This window comes from Gadus morhua, chromosome 1 (assembly GCF_902167405.1).
Source record: "Gadus morhua chromosome 1, gadMor3.0, whole genome shotgun sequence".
Taxonomy (NCBI): domain Eukaryota; kingdom Metazoa; phylum Chordata; class Actinopteri; order Gadiformes; family Gadidae; genus Gadus; species Gadus morhua.
Window position 1 is genome coordinate 7,998,759 of NC_044048.1, and position 18,512 is coordinate 8,017,270.

The 18,512-nt window shown below is 47.9% G+C and overlaps 1 protein-coding gene across 1 annotated transcript; it reads left to right on the forward strand.

Annotated features, from left to right (window-relative positions):
- The first annotated feature begins 168 nt into the window (after window positions 1-168).
- acvr1ba (activin A receptor type 1Ba) lies at window positions 169-17,457 on the forward strand. The gene is made up of 9 exons (XM_030361320.1): window positions 169-369; window positions 11,203-11,439; window positions 12,404-12,655; window positions 12,908-13,138; window positions 13,334-13,501; window positions 13,635-13,791; window positions 13,882-14,006; window positions 14,422-14,552; window positions 14,837-17,457. The coding sequence occupies exons 1-9, from the start codon at window positions 306-308 to the stop codon at window positions 14,960-14,962; spliced, it is 1,491 nt and encodes a 496-aa protein (XP_030217180.1). The 5' UTR covers window positions 169-305; the 3' UTR covers window positions 14,963-17,457.
- The last annotated feature ends 1,055 nt before the right edge of the window (window positions 17,458-18,512 follow it).

The following is an 18,512-nucleotide window of genomic DNA, read 5'->3' on the forward strand; positions in this document are numbered from 1 at the left end:
AACACTATTAAATACTCAATATATAAAAAGTAAAATGGGGGATCTTGTAAAAATTCCGATATCCCCTCAAATGGAATGAATAGTGCCTATCTCACTTTAGAACAGTCCCAAACAACAGGACATAGCTCACCCCTTTAAGACACGCACACGCCCCTTTAACGACGTCACTCCGCGGGCTGGTATCTGGCCGCTGTGTGGTATGTGTGTGTATGTGGTCGGGTTGTGGTTGTGTATCAGTTCGGGCCGGGTTGATAACGCCACGCTTTCAACGAATTTCACGCAGAGAGATGGGAAATTAAGAAGACATGGCTCTATATCAAATCGTGCTCACGTTGGTCGTCCTGTTGGCGCTGGTGGCTGGCGGCAGTGGTGAGTTTAACGAACATATCCCCCGGTTTGTGCCCCGTGTGTTGAGGAAAGACGGCGTTCCTGGAGCGGCTCCTATTGTCGCTCCTCATCATGGCGCTTTGTGTGTTGGGATTTGGCTGACCTTATTGAGCTCGCCTCTACCCTTTATCGCCGTCTTTTGCGTTGACCACTCGTAAGCCGTTAGGTTCGGCACCGATATCGTTATATGAATGTGTTGATAGCGACACGTTAAGTCATGTTGGTGAGCGGTAGCCTCACGGAGCGGCCGAACAACGACACGGCAGCTTTGTTTATTCCGGGGAGCTTTGGACCGAGTGGTGCTGTTGGCACTCCTCAACGAGCGGTATAAAGGCGGAAGATAAACCCTGGAGCCTGTGTTGCTATATGTGTGGGTTACAAGGCTAGATCAATGTATTAAAATACTACTAATCTGAGTCTATTCTAGTCTAATCGGGAACGGGCGACCGAAACGTCCCAGACCGTGTGTGTTGGTGGAGGGATTGACTCCACGGGCGGCTTTGTTGTGCTAGATATTATCATGATATAAGCACGTTATTTTCAATGATATTTATTAACAATGTTATTTTAACACTAACCTGTAAGCATGTTGTCTATGTATTGTACGATAAACCAAGAAGTCGTGCACTGCACTTGCCTTGGTCATTCGTTTTTCAGAATATTGGCCATCAATTGAATCCTGAATATAAATGGAACAAAACGTTTTAAGTTTGGTTATATTTTTAAAGATCTTCTCGAATGTGTATATGGAGTTAAAATAATTGAAGCCCGTTTTTTGTGTGCATTTTAATTTGTAAAAAGTATGTTTAGTGGGCCCCCAGCGTTGTGTGAATGGTCTCATAGGGCGACAACAGCCGTCCATTCAGGCTGCCCAGACTGAAGTCAGGGGTGAAGTCTGGCTCCTTTGTGATGGAAAGTGGGGTTTTACATGCACTGGTTATTTGGCTGTCACGGCCTCAATCTTTCATGACTGCCTTGAGCAGCTGACTCCCGGTTCCAGGCATAATGAACAAATTCATGTGGCTCCCAGAAACAGTGGTATTAGCTATGTGCTGTTCTTTAATGCTATCTGTTATTAGGGTCCCAATCAGTGATTTTATTTAATAGTTTTAGTTGCAGAACATTGTTTATTGGAGTCCCTTGGCTGGTACTCTTTTCGCTCTTTTAGTATTCTTTACAATTGACTAACTACTGTCCCTTTGCAACTTCACACAAAAACAACAAGGGCGAGTGTATGCTGATTATCCTGCATGCGTCCCTCTCTATTACCCTGTGTGTTGTATTGTAAATGGTGAGTCATCCTCCTTCCAAGAACCAGTGAGATTTTGCCCTCCCCCACTGAGTTGAGATAATGTCGCTGCACTGAGGTCTGGTCAATATATCATGCAAAGGAACATAGAGGGAAGTCAATTCTGGATGGCTGTAGTAGTGCCACCTGAGTGGGCTGTTTGAATGGCCCGGTTAGTTTAACGCAACACTGAAGTGTGAGGAAATGTGGGAGGACCTGTGCTCTCCACAGACTTTGTGCAGCTGGACAAGCCTGTTGTATAAGGGGCGTCTGTCTGGAGCCACTGTTTCACACCACATAATGGATTATTGCATGACTGAAACCAGACCAACCAAAAAGTAGCTGTGCTGCTAATGCAGAACACCGGCTATGGAGGGGGATCCACAGGAAGGCAGGAATGGGATGAATCTGTCAGCATGTGCGCTTAGCAACATGGAACAGAAGTTGTCTGTGTTTGGGAGCCTGTATGGATCCAACACAACTGCAATACGATATGGCCACTGAACTGTACAGATTGCCTTAAGGCAGGGCGCGTCTTTCTCTCCCAGCTTTTCTTTTAGTCTCACCTACAACAATGGAACTTGGTCTTAGATTATATTCAGTTGGAGTTCACTCCAGGTTTGCTCACTCTCAGACCCCCCAGGGCTGTAAAGGATAAATTCAGGACGATCGCTTTCCTCGCCATACAAAGTCCTCGGATGAGCAGGGTTCAAACGATCCGATCATATTAGCGCTTGTGCTTGTTGTGTTAAGTCGTTCAAAACACTGTCATCCCGCCCTCCAGGTTTGGGTCATTCCCCGAGGTATGTCTGCAGGTTATAGATGATAGGCCCTGGTTGTTGGACTGTTACCTGACCGGTACAGGTGCGGTTTTCTGGCACAGTGGATGTGATGAAATGTAAATAGTTGTAATAATCTTTTTTTGGGCAGGCACATACTGGTCTTGGTTAGATTCTCAAGAAATATTATGGAATGATCTGGGTACTTAATGGTTCAGTTTTGTTTTAGTATTTACTAACAGACCTGCAGGAAGGGAGAATTTTCTTTATACGGTATTCTTCTCTGTACGTCGAGCGATTGTTTATTTTCTTCCTGATGTGTAACTATCAAACAGCCCTGATGTTCAGAGTCCCAGATATTGCTATACTATCTAACTAGCCTATTTCCCCAATCCACCTTTGGGGGGCATTTATGTGTGTCTTAGTGTATCCCGGTTCATTATTATCCCAGGTTGCTCTTCTGTAAAGTATGTTGGGCCCCGACACTGACTTTTTCAGCCAAAATGTTGGAGTTCTAATATTGCGTCATTTTATTATGCCTTATCTCCAAACGAAGTAAAGTAATAAAAAAAAATGCAAAAGTTCCCAAGCTTAGCGAGACAAATGGGCCAAACCAACCAAGCTTCACAAAATCGTTGCCAGTTGGTCGGGCAGCTGTTGCCATCAATCGTCATGTAGACCAAGATTGTAAAACAGACATTCAGTCAGGACCGAAACCACCTTTTATTTTCTCTCTTATTATAGTATAAAAGATTAACTTAATATAAATATTTTGCCCCGTACAGCTGCATGTCGAACCAGTGGGTTGCGTTTTGGGTGAGGCATGCATTGGATTCATCGTATGCATGCATCAAATCCACTGCGTAGACCTGGCGGGAAGTATCCAAATATCCAATGCTAGCTAGTAATTTAATTGAATAGTATCAGATTGTGAGCTCTGAATTTGATTTTAGATGGTATAAAAAAAAATATATATATTTAAAAGAAAATAATGTCCAATCATATCAATCATCGTGATCTAAACCCTAGTGACGGCCTATCTCCCGCCTATGTTTCAATTTTGGAGGGAATTAATTGTAAGTAAAAAAGACTAGATATGTGTGTTCTGCTGGACGTGGAGGACAGATCCATGTGGCTCCAGCCGTATCTGACTGCACGTAAACAGCCTGAAGAGGCACCGTTGGCGGTGTGCAGAGGAGTTTCCCTATTGTTTAAAAAAGCATCAATTGTTCCGCTCCCTGGGTGTAGTGACGTAGGCCATGTTCGGGTAGTGACGTAGGCTGCGTTTGAGTAGTGACGTAGGTCGCGTTTGAGTAGTGACGTGGGTCGCGTTTGAGTAGTGACGTAGGTCGCGTTCGGGTAGTGACGTAGGTCGCGTTTGAGTAGTGACGTAGGTCGCGTTCAGGTAGTGACGTAGGCTGCGTTCGGGTAGTGACGTAGGTCGCGTTTGAGTAGTGACGTAGGTCGCGTTCGGGTAGTGCCGTAGGCTGCTTTACATTTTATGCAATACAATTGACGAATGCAGGCGGTGTGTATGCAGCATCACTGCAGTGTGTAACACTGATAACCGGTATACAAGAGTCTCGTTAGGGACCTCCGGAGGCATGGGGTCTTAATTGCTTCTCCAGACACCGTAGCCTCTGACTGACCTGGCCCTAGAACCAACTTGGTGTGTTGCCACAAGGGATTTGCCCCCCTTTACTACCGCCACGACAGTTAATCGTCGACTGCTCTTCTCCTCACCACTTGCACTCCGTGCCGTGGAGACGATGGGCGAGACAGGCAAAGTGGGTTCCTTGCAAAGCAATTAACCACTAGCCTTTCTGCTGTAGGATAAATGTTGGGGGTTGGGGGAGCTGTGTTCTCATAATGCAGGGATTCACCTGATAACGGGCCTCCATTTTAGCTGTCTCTCTGAAGGCATGTTGGATGTCGTTTTCTTTGGTTGTCGGCTTCAGGAAGGTGGATTTAGTCGTTCTCTTCTTTGTGGTTCTCTGCTTGTGTGCCGTCCTTCTGCTAGGGAAATGTACTAGTACCCCTTCCTTCTGCTTCTTTTGAAGTGATTTGAATCAGGGAACCAAGGTTATCCTGTGCACTGATTGAACTCATCTGAGGGTCTTGGTATGTGTAACTGCTGGCAGATTAGCTTAACACAAGCACAGGTTGGCCTATTTGACGGAGCCTGTGTTATACTATCCTGTCTTTTATACTGTCGCTTTTGATTGCATCATATTGAACACAATTCACACTACTTGTTGGTTCTTGCCCTAACTAGGAAGAATAACTATTCAAGTCTCTAGTGGGATTGAGCTCAGGCCTAAAAAAAAATTTTGTTTGGTTCCGGTTTCCGACCGACCCTGTCAATTTATGTGCGACCCAAATTATTTTATGAGCTTTATAAAAAAAAAAAAAAATAATAATATTTTTCTTTTTGATGCAAACTATAATTACGTTTTGGTACAGCACCTCTTCATTCTGTACAAGGATGAGCGAATTTTCAACCTACCTATCATTCGCTGCCGCTGGAAAAAATAAAATAAAAAAATAAAATAAATTCCCTACCTACCCATGACCTCAACTGACAACCAACAGGAACCAAACTTTTTTTTTTTTTAGGCCTCATGAGGCCCCATACCAGACTTGGCGGCCAGCTCCTCTCCCATACCGAGGTACAACGCTGTAGTGTGTGCAGGTGCAATGGGTGAGGCTGGCTCTCACAGCAGGCTGGGGGTCAAGAGGATGAATAATACGACATCAAACGAGGAACACGTTTCATAGAGTGAACGAAGCCAGGTTTTTGGACGAAACCCGGCTTGGGGGTCCAAGGCCGGTGTGCAGCCATAGCTAGCACCAGTCGGTGCGCTGGCAGGCGGTACATGCGTGGGAGCAGACAGGATACGCTGCAGCCTAGAGGGAGGTGGTTTTCCAGAGATAGCCGGTGCTGTCGAGCCCCAGAGGCCTCACTTCAGAATCAGATCAGTAATCTGACCCTGAGATGCAGACAAAGGTAATGACTCCTCCTTCTCCACCATTGATTAGGGCAGAGCATTACGCCGTGTGTGTTTGTGTGGTTGTAGTGTGCACTCGCACAAAACATGTGTGTATGTGCGTGCGCGCTGCACTCACTGTCTGGTGGCGTCTGCTTGTCTTGATCAGCTCTCAGTCTGGTATCTGAATGGATCTAATTTCAGCCTGTGCATTTTGGTAATGGCCACGGTGCTCTGCACGCATGCAGTCAGCCGTCTCTCTGTCTGCGCCCCCAGATCCCCCCCCCCCCCCCCCCTCCCCTCCGGCCCTGGACAAATGGTCTTCAACTATTTTCCACTGACTTCACCTCCTTATCTCGCTGGGAGGGCGAGCTCTGTTGTGACAGGGTTATTGAGTCGGTCTGCTTTCTATTGAGTAGGTCTGGCTGTGTAATAGGGTTACTACTATCAAGGGAATTGAGTAGGTCTGTTTTGTGACAGGGTTACTACTATGAAGGGGATTGAGTAGGTCTGTTTTGTGACAGGGTTACTACTATCAAGGGGATTGAGTAGGTCTGTTTTGTGACAGGGTTACTACTATGAAGGGGATTGAGTAGGTCTGTTTTGTGACAGGGTTACTACTAGGAAGGGGATTGAGTAGGTCTGTTTTGTGACAGGGTTACTACTATGAAGGGGATTGAGTAGGTCTGTTTTGTGACAGGGTTACTACTAGGAAGGGGATTGAGTAGGTCTGTTTTGTGACAGGGTTACTACTATGAAGGGGATTGAGTAGGTCTGTTTTGTGACAGGGTTACTACTATCAAGGGGATTGAGTAGGTCTGTTTTGTGACAGGGTTACTACTATGAAGGGGATTGAGTAGGTCTGTTTTGTGACAGGGTTACTACTAGGAAGGGGATTGAGTAGGTCTATTTTGTGACAGGGTTACTACTAGGAAGGGGATTGAGTAGGTCTGTTTTGTGACAGGGTTACTACTAGGAAGGGGATTGAGTAGGTCTATTTTGTGACAGGGTTACTACTAGGAAGGGGATTGAGTAGGTCTGTTTTGTGACAGGGTTACTACTAGGAATTACTTTCAGTAGGTCTGACTGTCATCCTGTCACAAACTGTGGTTCGACTTTAAATCCACATTTTCCCCTCACAGATTCCCACTGTTCCTCTTTTTCTGGTCCCTTATTCAAGCGTCTGTGTTTTATTAATCCAAACTATGTCGGGCCGTTTCCTGCCTGAACACGAACGGAATGAGAGGAACTTTACACCAGCCACTCTTTAACGACTCCCCTTTCGCTCCGAGTCCTAGAACACCCCCCGCACCCCCCCCTATCCCTTTGTCTTGTTCCCCTCCTCTCTGTCAAAGTCTAGACCGAGCTTTAATGACCTTCGCAGCTGGTCAGTCAGACCCCCCCTCTCGCAGCCTGGGGCTTTGTAAGCTCACATTAATGTCCCCCCCTCCCCCAGACCGATCCACGGCCTCATTCTCCCGCCCACTCCGGGGCACCCCCTCCCCCCTCTGACACCCCTTCTGCTGTCTGGCCCTGACCACCACCGCCAGAAGTCTCCAGTAGTATTTTACTGTTGCCCCCATATCCTGAGAGTGGAACCCCTGGGCTCCCCCCCCCCCCCCCCCCCCCCTCCTCTTCCACCTCTTCTCTATTCTTTGTTCAGGAACCCAGACTAGTCCAAAGCTCATGTCGTCCTAATCTCAACACAAAGGCCCTCTGTAAAACCACAGTGACCTCATGCTGCCTCACATCAGGGTCCTCATGCTGCCTCAGATCAGGGTCCTCATGCTGCCTCACATCAGGGTCCTCATGCTGCCTCAGATCAGGGTCCTCATGCTGCCTCACATCAGGGACCTTCCCCCCTCCTGCCTCAGATCAGGACCCTTCCTCCCCACCTGCCTCAGATCAGGGACCTCCCCACTGCCTCAGATCAGGACCCTTCCTCCCCACTGCCTCAGATCAGGGATCTTCCCCCCTCCTGCCTCAGATCAGGACCCTTCCTCCCCACTGCCTCAGATCAGGGACCTCCCCACTGCCTCAGATCAGGACCCTTCCTCCCCCCTGCCTCACATCAGGGACCTTCCCCCCTCCTGCCTCAGATCAGGGACCTTCCCCCCTCCTGCCTCACATCAGGGACCTTCCCCCCTCCTGCCTCAGATCAGGACCCTTCCTCCCCACTGCCTCAGATCAGGACCCTTCCTCCCCACTGCCTCAGATCAGGGACCTCCACCCTGCCTCAGATCAGGGACCTCCACCCTGCCTCAGATCAGGGACCTCCAGCCTGCCTCAGATCCCTGTGGGTTGAGGCTACCTATGTATGCACGTATGTATTTGATTAGTTTTTGCCCTAATCCACAAGCAAGATTATACTTTTGTGCAGTCTTGCTTGTGAGAAAGCACCAGTTTTTGGACTGGCTTCTAATTTCTTCTCTGCACTCAACCAGATTTGCCACAATCCAAACTATTGGTAGACCACAAACCATGGGCTAGTCTTGAGGAGAAGGTGTTTTTAGTGAAGTTGTCACACACGCAGACACGACCCACACATTGATTCTGATGTAACAAACTATTGAGATTCTGCTACTCATGCATACCTTTTTTCATTGCATTGCTTGACACTAGGAAAAAGGTTTGAGCCAAAGTATGCCGTTTTTGACACAGATCTCAGTGCAAGGGCTAGTAGGTTTAAAACTATTATCGAACTGCGAGTCTTCAGTCTTCAAATCCTGTCTCCGAGATCACTAGACAATCTTTACGGACACCAGTCATCGTTGGTTGGTTCAGCTCCCCTGCTCATTGGACGGATGTGGTCCTGCCTGTTGATTGGTTCCAACTGAAAATTCCAACTGCATGCAACCATAGGAGCAGGGTTTTGCGTTTGCCACAATCAGTGGCTAAGAACCTACCCCTCAGCTCCTGGGAACACTCGCACGTCAAGGCAGACGGGCAGTCTCACCACACGTTGGTGAACAACAAACTCAATTAACGGCAAGAGTTCTAGACGGGCAGGCCGAAACACGCAGCAATGTGCATGTGTGGGATCCACCCTGAATGACGGCAGGGCTGTGCATGTTGAACTCTGGGATGTTGCATTCAGATGGCGCAATAATCCATCCATCGGTCCACCCACCATCGGTCAATTTTGTGCCAAGCAACTTTCGGTAAGACCCGGTGGAGGGGGGCCAGCGCTGTGATAGGCAAGATCCTGGCTGCCGTGTGTGTTTGTGAGGGTGAGGCAGCCTGTGAGCAGCTCATTCACAGAGAATCTGGAGGGGGGAGGAATGATTTCATTTAGTCGCAACCACAGCCACAACATCCACATGACTAGGGCCGTCTTCCCACACACGTTTTTGGTCTAACCACCACTAGCAGACGGAGATATTTGTTGGCACTGAGAGCAGGCTGGACGCGATGGGGAGTCCTGGGTCTCCTGGGGTCTTGGTTGGTCCCCTCCGTTCCCTTCACTTCGAGGACCATCGCTCTATCATTCATTTAAAATGAAATAATTCATTATTGTGTATCAATATAATTTAAACGTCCAGATGTGTCAGTCCGTTCCTCATAATCAGGTCAAAAACATGCCCATCAGCCATGCTCTGCATGTGGTGGCCGAGTCAAGAGTCTTTTGTTCTGACCTTCCTCTAAATGAGAAGCATATGCGCTGTGACTCAAGCTCCTTATTTCACTTCTAATCAAATCAGCTCGCAGCGCCTCACTTCCTGAGTCGCCGCACAGCCCTGACCCTGGGTGGTGGTGGAGGGGCCAGTGGCGGGCCTCTCAGCCCTGACCCCGGGTGGTGGTGGAGGGGCCAGTGGCGGGCCTCTCATCCCATGGTGGACTACTGGGGCTTGTTTTAAAGGGCGGCTTCATTCCATGGCTTCACCTTTTTAATAGGGCCCCTGTGTGTGAGGCATGGATTTGAAGGCACTACCCCCCCCCCCCCCTTCCACACGCAAGCACACGTTGTTTGGTTTAACAGTAGGTGCTTTTTCTCAGAGGAGCTAGAAATGTGTTTGGCCAGAATCCACATGAACGGAGTCATACCTTTTCCGATCAGAACATTTTTTTGTTGGATTACACAACATTCCGGTGACGCGTCTGATAAAGGGCTGTTTGTTCTTTAAACACACTTGAACTGCAGACCTCAAAGACGGGTTAAGTTGTTACGGCTGTTTGTTGTCAGATCTGCATTCCAGAAATTGTTTTTAATGTGGTGAACGTTCCTATTAGTGGTGGGGGGAAAATCGATTCTGTTCAGTATCGCGATATTTTGCGGACACAATTATTATATCGGTACGTAGCGCAAAGTATTGCAATATGTCTTTTTGCAAATATTCCAAAATTTACAGATGAAATTTAACATTTTGGTTGATGACCTTACAGCCAACAGGACTGGACTCTAGCAGTACACATTTTTGTTATTTTCCTCAATTTGATTGAGGCTCTAAATTAATCCTATTTATGTAATTATTCTCAGGTTAATATTACTATTTTATGTCTGCTTTATGTTACTCTATTGTATTTAGATAAATGTAAGTTATGTGCTGGGAACTCAACATTTATGTGAGCGGTCTCCTATTCAGAGCTTAATTACTAAGGTCCTGTGTCCTGAATGATCAAGGACAACGTTTATGCACTTTTGCACTCCCATTTGAACTGGGTTGAGCAGTCTTATTTTCTTCATTTATTTATGATGCCTTTGAATAATATGGGGGTCATGAATCACAATATATTGCAGAATCTAATCGCAATATGTTTAGGATCTCAATGATCCCTCTCATGCAGACTCTTTCTCTTGATGCTGAAGTGTTGTCAACTGGTGTAGATTTGAGTTAAAAATTGCTTGTTGATTACGGGGTGGAGGAGAAATTCCACTGTCAATTATTTTGCAACAATGTTTACCTCTAGTGCAAACCCTTTGGTCAATCCAATGAGGTATTTTCTTTATGTACAAGGATTTGTCTCTCATAAATGATATGGGAGGAGCAGTTTGTCGATACTTTGTCGATTTTTTTACAGTAGTTCAGTAGTTCCCAGCTTAATTCAACATTATGTGAGGTAAAGTGAGCACATTTACGGCTGATTTTTATTCATGAAGCATCAAAGAATCAGTGGCACAAAATCTGGCTAATTATCCTGTATGGTCTACCCAGCAATTAGCGTGCAGATTTTTTGCGCTGTGCTGGAGGTAATAGTTGGACACTATTGGTGGTTGGGCATTATCATTCACAAACAGTTGATTAACCATAGTTGATAAAGAGATCTACTGCACTGGGGATGTGGCCCGGGCCATCGCGCTCCCTCCTCCCCCACCCCCCCCTCTCCTCTCCCCTGGTTGGGTTTCTGTCCTGGTGGACCGCTCTCTCTCCACCCAGTGTGTTTGGGTTCATCTGCAGTGGTAGATCTGATTTCAGGGCCGCCAGGGGCCGTCTGGCTGCTGCGTAATGCTGTCTCTCTCTCTGCACGCCACCCCGACACACGCCACTATAAGGAGGCTACAGCAATGTGTTCATTCTGGCTGCAGTTGGCCCCCTGCTGGACAAGTCATGTTAAAAATAATTTAAACCACCCCTCACCCCTTTTAATGTTTTTTATTGTTTTCTCTTATTAAATTGACCCGTTGCTTTACCTGGGTGATTTTAATTAACGGAGGACTAAAAAGAGGAGAGGTCTAGTTACTTTTTTTGTTGTTTCTGTAAATGAGCCTTTCTTTTCTAATCAACATTCTCTCCTTTTCCCTCTCTCTCTTTATCTCGCCCAGCCCTTCAATGTAACTGCACCAACTGTGAGAGAACGGGCTTTGAGTGCGAGACGGACGGGGCCTGCATGGCCTCCACCTTCATCAGCCAGGGGAAGGAGGAGCATGTGCGCATCTGCATCGCCCGGGAGCACCTGGTGCCCCCGGGACAGCCCTTCTACTGCCTGAGCGCCGAGGGCCTGCTGAACACACACTGCTGCTACGAGGACTACTGCAACAGCGTGGATCTCAAGGCTCCTGGTGAGTCGTCCCCCCCCCTCCCCCCCACCGCCCTACGGACCGGCCTCTCTGCACCGTTCACTTCACTGCGGTCAACCTGCTTCCCTCTGAACTCCTCTAGCTTCACGCTGTACTTGTAGCCTCCTATTGGCCTTTCACACAACGGCTACAGAAAATCCGGTCCCGAGCTGATCGGGAGTTGCCTTTTCACACATGCACACAAGCGGAGCTAAACCGCATCGGACGTGTTCACACATACTAGAGGTCCTCTGTGTAGGCGAGGTGTGGCTCCTGGGTAGAGCATGTAGGAGGTGGGACGACGTGATGCTAAAGTATGCAGCGGAAGTCTGTGTTTTGTTTACACACGGCCGAGGGGCGGCTGAGGCTACCAACTCTGTACTGCACTCTTTTTGCGGAGATATCGATGCCGCATTTTTTAAGATATATCCACAATATCAAAAGATGAAAGAGGTTGGAATGCAATTACAGGAGAGAAGACAAATGTACAAAGCTGCGTACGCCCAGCGTACTTCTACTCCTGTAGAGATGTCAACCACACATCGATAACACGTCTGCAACACGCCCATTGGCTCGTTGTGGAGTATCTGGCTCTCCGATCCTCCGGACTGTACACCAGGGGTCTGGCCGGCTACACTCTGAAGGGGCACATTCGGACATTTGCGTTCACACTAACGACCCCACCTATTAACCGGAGAACGTCCGACTTAAGGTGCACGCGTGAAAGGCCTTCTAGGACATCGCTCTGAATCCCATGGGGTCATCTTCACTCTGAACTACACAGTCATTTAGAAAACTTTTATCAAAAGTTTCTTTGGATAAAAGTCTGACAATTATTTTGTCTCGGTATAGAATATTAAAATAACATTTCAAATCTGTCTCTCTCTCTCTCCCTCACCCTCACCCTCTGCCTCTCTCCCTCTCTCGCTCTCTCGCGCTCTCTCTCTCTGTGTTTTCCCGCCCTCAGTCCCCAGGAAAGGGGACGGCTGGTCGGGGACCTGGGGCCCCGTGGAGCTGGTGGCGGTGATCGCGGGGCCGGTGTTCCTGATGTGCGTGGTGCTGATGGGGGGCGTGTTCCTGTTCCAGTACCACCAGCGGGCCTACAGCCACCGGCAGCGTCTGGACGTGGAGGACCCGTCCTGTGACCACCTCTACCTGGCCAAGGACAAGACGCTGCAGGACCTCATCTACGACATGTCCACTTCCGGCTCCGGCTCCGGTCAGTGGCTCCTCATTAATAACATTTATATTTCCTATTAAGAATTGATTATTCGTACTGTGAATAATGTCGAGGTCTGATTATTTTATTTATTTGGGGATATGAATGTTTGTTTATAATGATACATTTTATTGTCGTAACAGAATAACAAGCCAGAAATATCTAAACAACACTGGCCTCAGTATTGTAATATTCCTGAATAACTCACAGTAACCCTTGATGGTGTGTGTGTGCGTGTGCTGCCCCCTGCAGGCCTGCCGTTGTTTGTGCAGCGCACGGTCGCACGGACCATCGTGCTCCAGGAGATCATCGGGAAGGGGCGCTTCGGCGAGGTGTGGCGGGGGAAGTGGCGGGGCGGCGACGTGGCGGTGAAGATCTTCTCGTCGCGGGAGGAGCGCTCGTGGTTCCGCGAGGCGGAGATCTACCAGACCATCATGCTGCGCCACGACAACATCCTGGGCTTCATCGCCGCCGACAACAAAGGTCAGAGGGGGGACTGTTATGAATTAAAAATGAAGAGATCACGGATCAGGCACGCATGTACAAAGGGTGAACACTCCCTGTTCCCATGTGGAATTCTTTATTTGGGTATAACTAAAAGCTAAGATAAGGCTCCAATGTGTATTAGCACGTGTCAACCCATTGCCTATTCTCATTGTTCCGTCTCCTCTCTGTCAGACAACGGCACTTGGACCCAGTTGTGGCTGGTCTCGGACTACCACGAGCACGGATCCCTGTTCGACTACCTGAACCACTACTCGGTAACCATCGAGGGCATGATCAAGCTGGCCCTGTCGGCGGCCAGCGGCCTGGCCCACCTGCACATGGAGATCCTGGGCACGCAAGGTGAGCTCCGTCAGCAGGGAGCCTTTCATACAGTGGCTTAGTACTGGGGGGGTAGTGCTGGGGGGGGCTTTTGGTGCCAGGCTTATTTGCGGTGTTTCTCGGTGGTGATGTCGGTGGTTTTTTGGGTCTGCAGGCAAACCTGGCATCGCTCACCGAGACCTCAAGTCCAAAAACATCCTGGTGAAGAAGAACGGCATGTGTGCCATCGCTGACCTGGGCCTGGCCGTGCGCCACGAGTCCATCACCGACACCATCGACATCGCGCCCAACCAGCGCGTGGGCACCAAGAGGTACGCATCGCCAGTCGCCACTCCGGGGTCCCCTTGACGACCGCCACGCCAGAACACCCAGACCTGACCCCGTGTCCGTCTCGTTCTCAGGTACATGGCTCCCGAGGTGCTGGACGAGACCATCAACATGAAACACTTTGACTCCTTCAAGTGCGCCGACATCTACGCCCTGGGCCTGGTGTACTGGGAGGTGGCCCGGCGCTGCAACACCGGAGGTAAGGCAGTGGAGCGCAGCTCTCCGTGGTGTGTGTGTGTGTGTGTGTGTGTGTGTGTGTGTTGAGGCCACATGTAGCTCCGGATGTGGCTCCGGAGGTAGGTCGGGTTTGCTGGGAAACGGAAGGTTGCTGGTTTGATCCCAGCTCCTCCTAGCCGAGTGTCAAGGGGTCTCTGAGCAAGACGTCTCACCCTGACGGCTCCTGACGAGCTGGACGTCGCATTGCGTGGCTGACACCGCCGTCGGTGTGTGAACGAGTGAATGAATGGGTGAATGTTAGGCTCTACTTAAAAGCACAATGAGTGGCGACTGCTTAGTAAAAGCGCTGTATAAATGCAGTCCATTGACAATAGTACACGTGAACACAGAGCGTTACACCGACGGCAGACAGGACTAATGCGCTCTGGTGCTCTCAGGTATCCATGAGGAGTACCAGCTGCCCTACTTTGACCTGGTGCCGTCAGACCCGTCCATAGAGGAGATGAGAAAGGTGGTGTGTGACCAGAGGCTGAGGCCCAACGTACCCAACTGGTGGCAGAGCTACGAGGTGAGTCCCCCACACGATGCACCCGGCAGACGCAGAGCGTACAGCCGCTGAACACCAGCGCCGCACCATTATATGAGACGTGACGGAAAGGAACTTGATATCATAAATCTCTGCTATAGTCTGGGTTTTGTTAAGATGGTTTTCCTAAAATAAGCGACGATCCAAGACTGTTGACATCAAGCCGGCTTTTAAACAGGATTTAGATTGGGTTAAGTTATTTTATTATCACTGTATTTAACGTGTGTGTCTGTGTGTGTGTGTGTGTGTGTGTGTTTGTCCACCAGTCGCTGCGTGTGATGGGTAAGATCATGCGTGAGTGCTGGTACGCCAACGGTGCGGCGCGGCTGACTGCGCTGCGCATCAAGAAGACTCTGTCGCAGCTCAGCGTGGACGAGGACGTCAAGATGTGAGGCGGCCGGGGCGCGCGCGGCGAGGGCCGACCCATGCAACGGAGTGACGCACGGAACAAAGGACACTATGAGACGGACTGCAGCCGGAGAACAGCCCTGCCAGGTTTAAAACGCCAACACACTCCCAAGTTGTGACAAAGGCCTACCTCACCTTTTTTAGCCAAAACTACTGACAACCTCCCCCCACCTCCCTCCTCCTGTTCTCCCAACCCTCTTCTTCAGCTTTTTTCTATTTTGAGATTTTTCTGTCACCTCCCCTCCTTCATTATCTCCATAGGCCCCGGCACCAAAACATTATTACTGTTAATAGCATCGCTCCCACCCTCTTCCTCCTTGTCCTACTATACCCTCCTCTACCTCCTCCCCTCCCAAAAGCAGGCCATGCTACTATACCCTCCTCTTCATCCTCCCCTCCCCATAGCAGGCCATGCTACTATACCCTCCTCTTCATCCTCCCCTCCCCATAGCAGGCCATGCTACTATACCCTCCTCTTCATCCTCCCCTCCCCATAACAGTCCATGCTACTAAACCTTCCTCTTCCTCCCCATAGCAGGCCATTCTACTAGACCCTCCCCTTTCCTCAGTCACCCCCCAAAACTGGTCATGCTACTGTACCCTCCTCTTCCTCCCCGTACTGGATATGCTGCGAGACCCTCCTCTTCCTCCTCCTCCTCCACTCCCCTTAGCAGGTTATGCTACTGGTGTACAGTGACTGGATTGTTTTAAGTTGATTTATTTGATACCTCTCTGGACATTTGGCCCCATGGGGAACTGACTTTGTCCAGAAGACTCAGCGGATAGTGTCACGGGCTGATGACGCAGACGACTCCATATGACCGTTGTCACGGCAACGCTTTCAATGTAAACCTGTGTTTAGGGAGAGGCTCAAGCACTGTTTATGTCACGGTGGCCGGGGAAGGAGTGGAGCAGTCCCCTCCCTTCGGGGGGGGGGCCGGGCGCGATGGAACGGGTGGGAGTGGACGTGATGGTTTAAGAATGAACAATATTAACACATGGCCCCTCCCCCTACCTCAACAGCCCGCTGACCGACGGGCGACGCGTTGTATCGTAGCTTTCAGCACCTTGTGCACAGCCGTCTCTCGCCTCGTGCGTCATTCTCCCACTTTTAATGTCGCAGGGATAGCGTTTAGCGGATTGAATTTCTATTAATTTATTTGAGTTGTTTTTTTTTCGTCTCATGTTGATGAATACACTGTGATGTGCTACAAGCCAGTGTCTTGATATATAATCAACTTTGTTGTTTAGTACCAAACCCATTGTATTTAAGAAAAGGTTTATTATATTGTTTAAAGATGTTGACATGTTCATCAATGCTCGCATAATCCCATTGGTGACGGGCAATGAGATCACCCACACTGAGCAAATAAGCGTAAGCAATGGCAATGGAAAAATACTGTTGATTTCATGTTTTTGTGTGTTTAAAGACGTATTGGGTGTTTGCTTTGATTTTTATTCTTAAGACACTACTGATGGGTATATGTTAGGGGTGTGAACGATTAGAATTTTTTTTTAATTATGATATGATTCTTTTAAACGGTTATGATTTACTAACCGGTTACACGTGTACTCGTGCACACCCCTAATACATGTATGATTTGTGTATATAAAACACTCCTGTTATTGCCCACAGGCACCACTGGAAGGTACTTTTATTTTGAATGTTTGTCATCTGCATGGAAATCTGCTGGATTCTTAACTCCTACCTGCTACTAGAGCAGTTTGGTACTACTGATCCTAGTTCATGTTGCTGCGTTTGTTTTTTAGTTTTTTTTTAAGAAGTAACTGGATGCAATTCTTTTGGGGCTCTTTTAAGAGCCCACCAAATCTGTTCCTTCATTCTCTGGAGTGGTATCTCTCGTTGACACTGGAAAATAAAGGGGCATCATATTTAATTCTGGAATTTCACCAATTGCTTATTTATTCAGAAGTAGGAACAAGTGAAATGTTGATTTAACTGTTGGACAGGGTTGGTCACAATGTTGGATGTGAACGTGTGAAATCATCTACAGCCCTAGGCTCTGTAATATTGGTCTATAGACGACGGTATTGAAAGTATCACACTGGCAGTTGGATATCCCAGGGCTAACTCTGTTAACCTGTGCTAGAGGTTCACTTAACTCACTGTTATTTTTAACCAGTTCATTGTTCCCTTCTGCATGTGGTCGTGAACACTGCAGCCATCAATGTGATTTTTAAACCCTTATCGTGTCCATTTCCTCTGCCTTCCCGTACATACTCATTCTTCTGATAGTCGGCCAAACCTGTGGCTTGTTTGTAGGAAAATTAATGTGTAGTGCAGAGTATTGAAGGAAGACTGTCGGGGGAACCAAAATCTCAAATTTGTCTTGTCCTTTCTTTTTTTATGGGTATTTTATCAAAAGATATCCTGTCAAATATTTCCAGTGATGCAAATCTTTTCAGAATTAGTTTCAATGTGTACATAGAGGATGAACAATAAATACCTTTTTTCTTATGATGGTCATCTTTATTTGAGCATTGCAATATGTGGGTTAAGTTTTGTAAAGTGATCTCCTGTGTTTTTAATTAATTACTTTTCAGGGCAGGCCATATGGTTTAATTATCTCTGCCTTGGATTGCGAAATAACAGGTCACTTTCAAGACTCTTGTTGGGGAAGGGGGGGAGATTCATCACAGGATAGTCATGTGACCTTCTGAAAGAACTCGGGTTGCATTCAATCACTAAACTGACTTGTACACGAGGCAAGCTCTGAAACGTTCATCTTACAGCGCCATCTAGAGGAAGACCCTGACTTCTATCGTGGGCTCGGCATGAATTCAATGTGGTTTTTGAGTCTCCCTGTTCCTTCTCTTTCCAAGTACATTGACATCAAACTTTGAAAGAAAGATGTCATAATTCATGTTACACTTAGATTTCCCAATAATTGCCACACCTAGGGTAATCATATAAACATTGTGCTTGTCAATTATTCACTGGCCTGACTGATACTGTAGGCCTAGTTGTTTTTTCGCTGTCTAAAGATGGTACAGATGGCCTGGTGTGAGCGCGCCCGCTCCGAGGCAAACTTAACACCCATTCTAACATTTGCATTACGATACAGTTTAGCTTACAATTATAAACATCACCAGATAAATTCTCGTTCATGTTCAACCATCGCAAGCAGTGTAATAATAACTGAATAATCTGATTCAGCAAAGAAGTGCAAAGAGGCCCCTACGGGCATCCATAGCCTACTTGTTATGAAGTCTTGATTTTGTACGCATGTGAATGTACGTATGTGAATGTACGTATGTGAATGTACGTATGTGTGGAAACGAGGAACGCCTCGTTTCCACATACGTACATTCTCGTATGCGATCCAACCGTCTCCGACCGAAAGTCCATTCATTCCTATGTGATTCTCCGTAATGTCAGTTTTTCCTCCGAGACTCCTCCTCTCCGTAAAATTTCTGTCCGGTATGTCCGTCGTTTTACAGAGATACCGTATGAGAGTTTTTATGTTTTTCACAAAACAAGTACCTGGCAGCTCAAACTCCTCGCCGATCTCT

Bases quoted from the DNA above. Each gene is read 5' to 3' on its own strand.
- acvr1ba (XM_030361320.1), top strand. From the start codon at position 306: ATGGCTCTATATCAAATCGTGCTCACGTTGGTCGTCCTGTTGGCGCTG. The intron at 370-11,202 runs GTGAGTTTAACG...TATCTCGCCCAG, and splicing joins GCTGGTGGCTGGCGGCAGTG to CCCTTCAATGTAACTGCACC. The intron at 14,553-14,836 runs GTGAGTCCCCCA...TTTGTCCACCAG, and splicing joins ACTGGTGGCAGAGCTACGAG to TCGCTGCGTGTGATGGGTAA.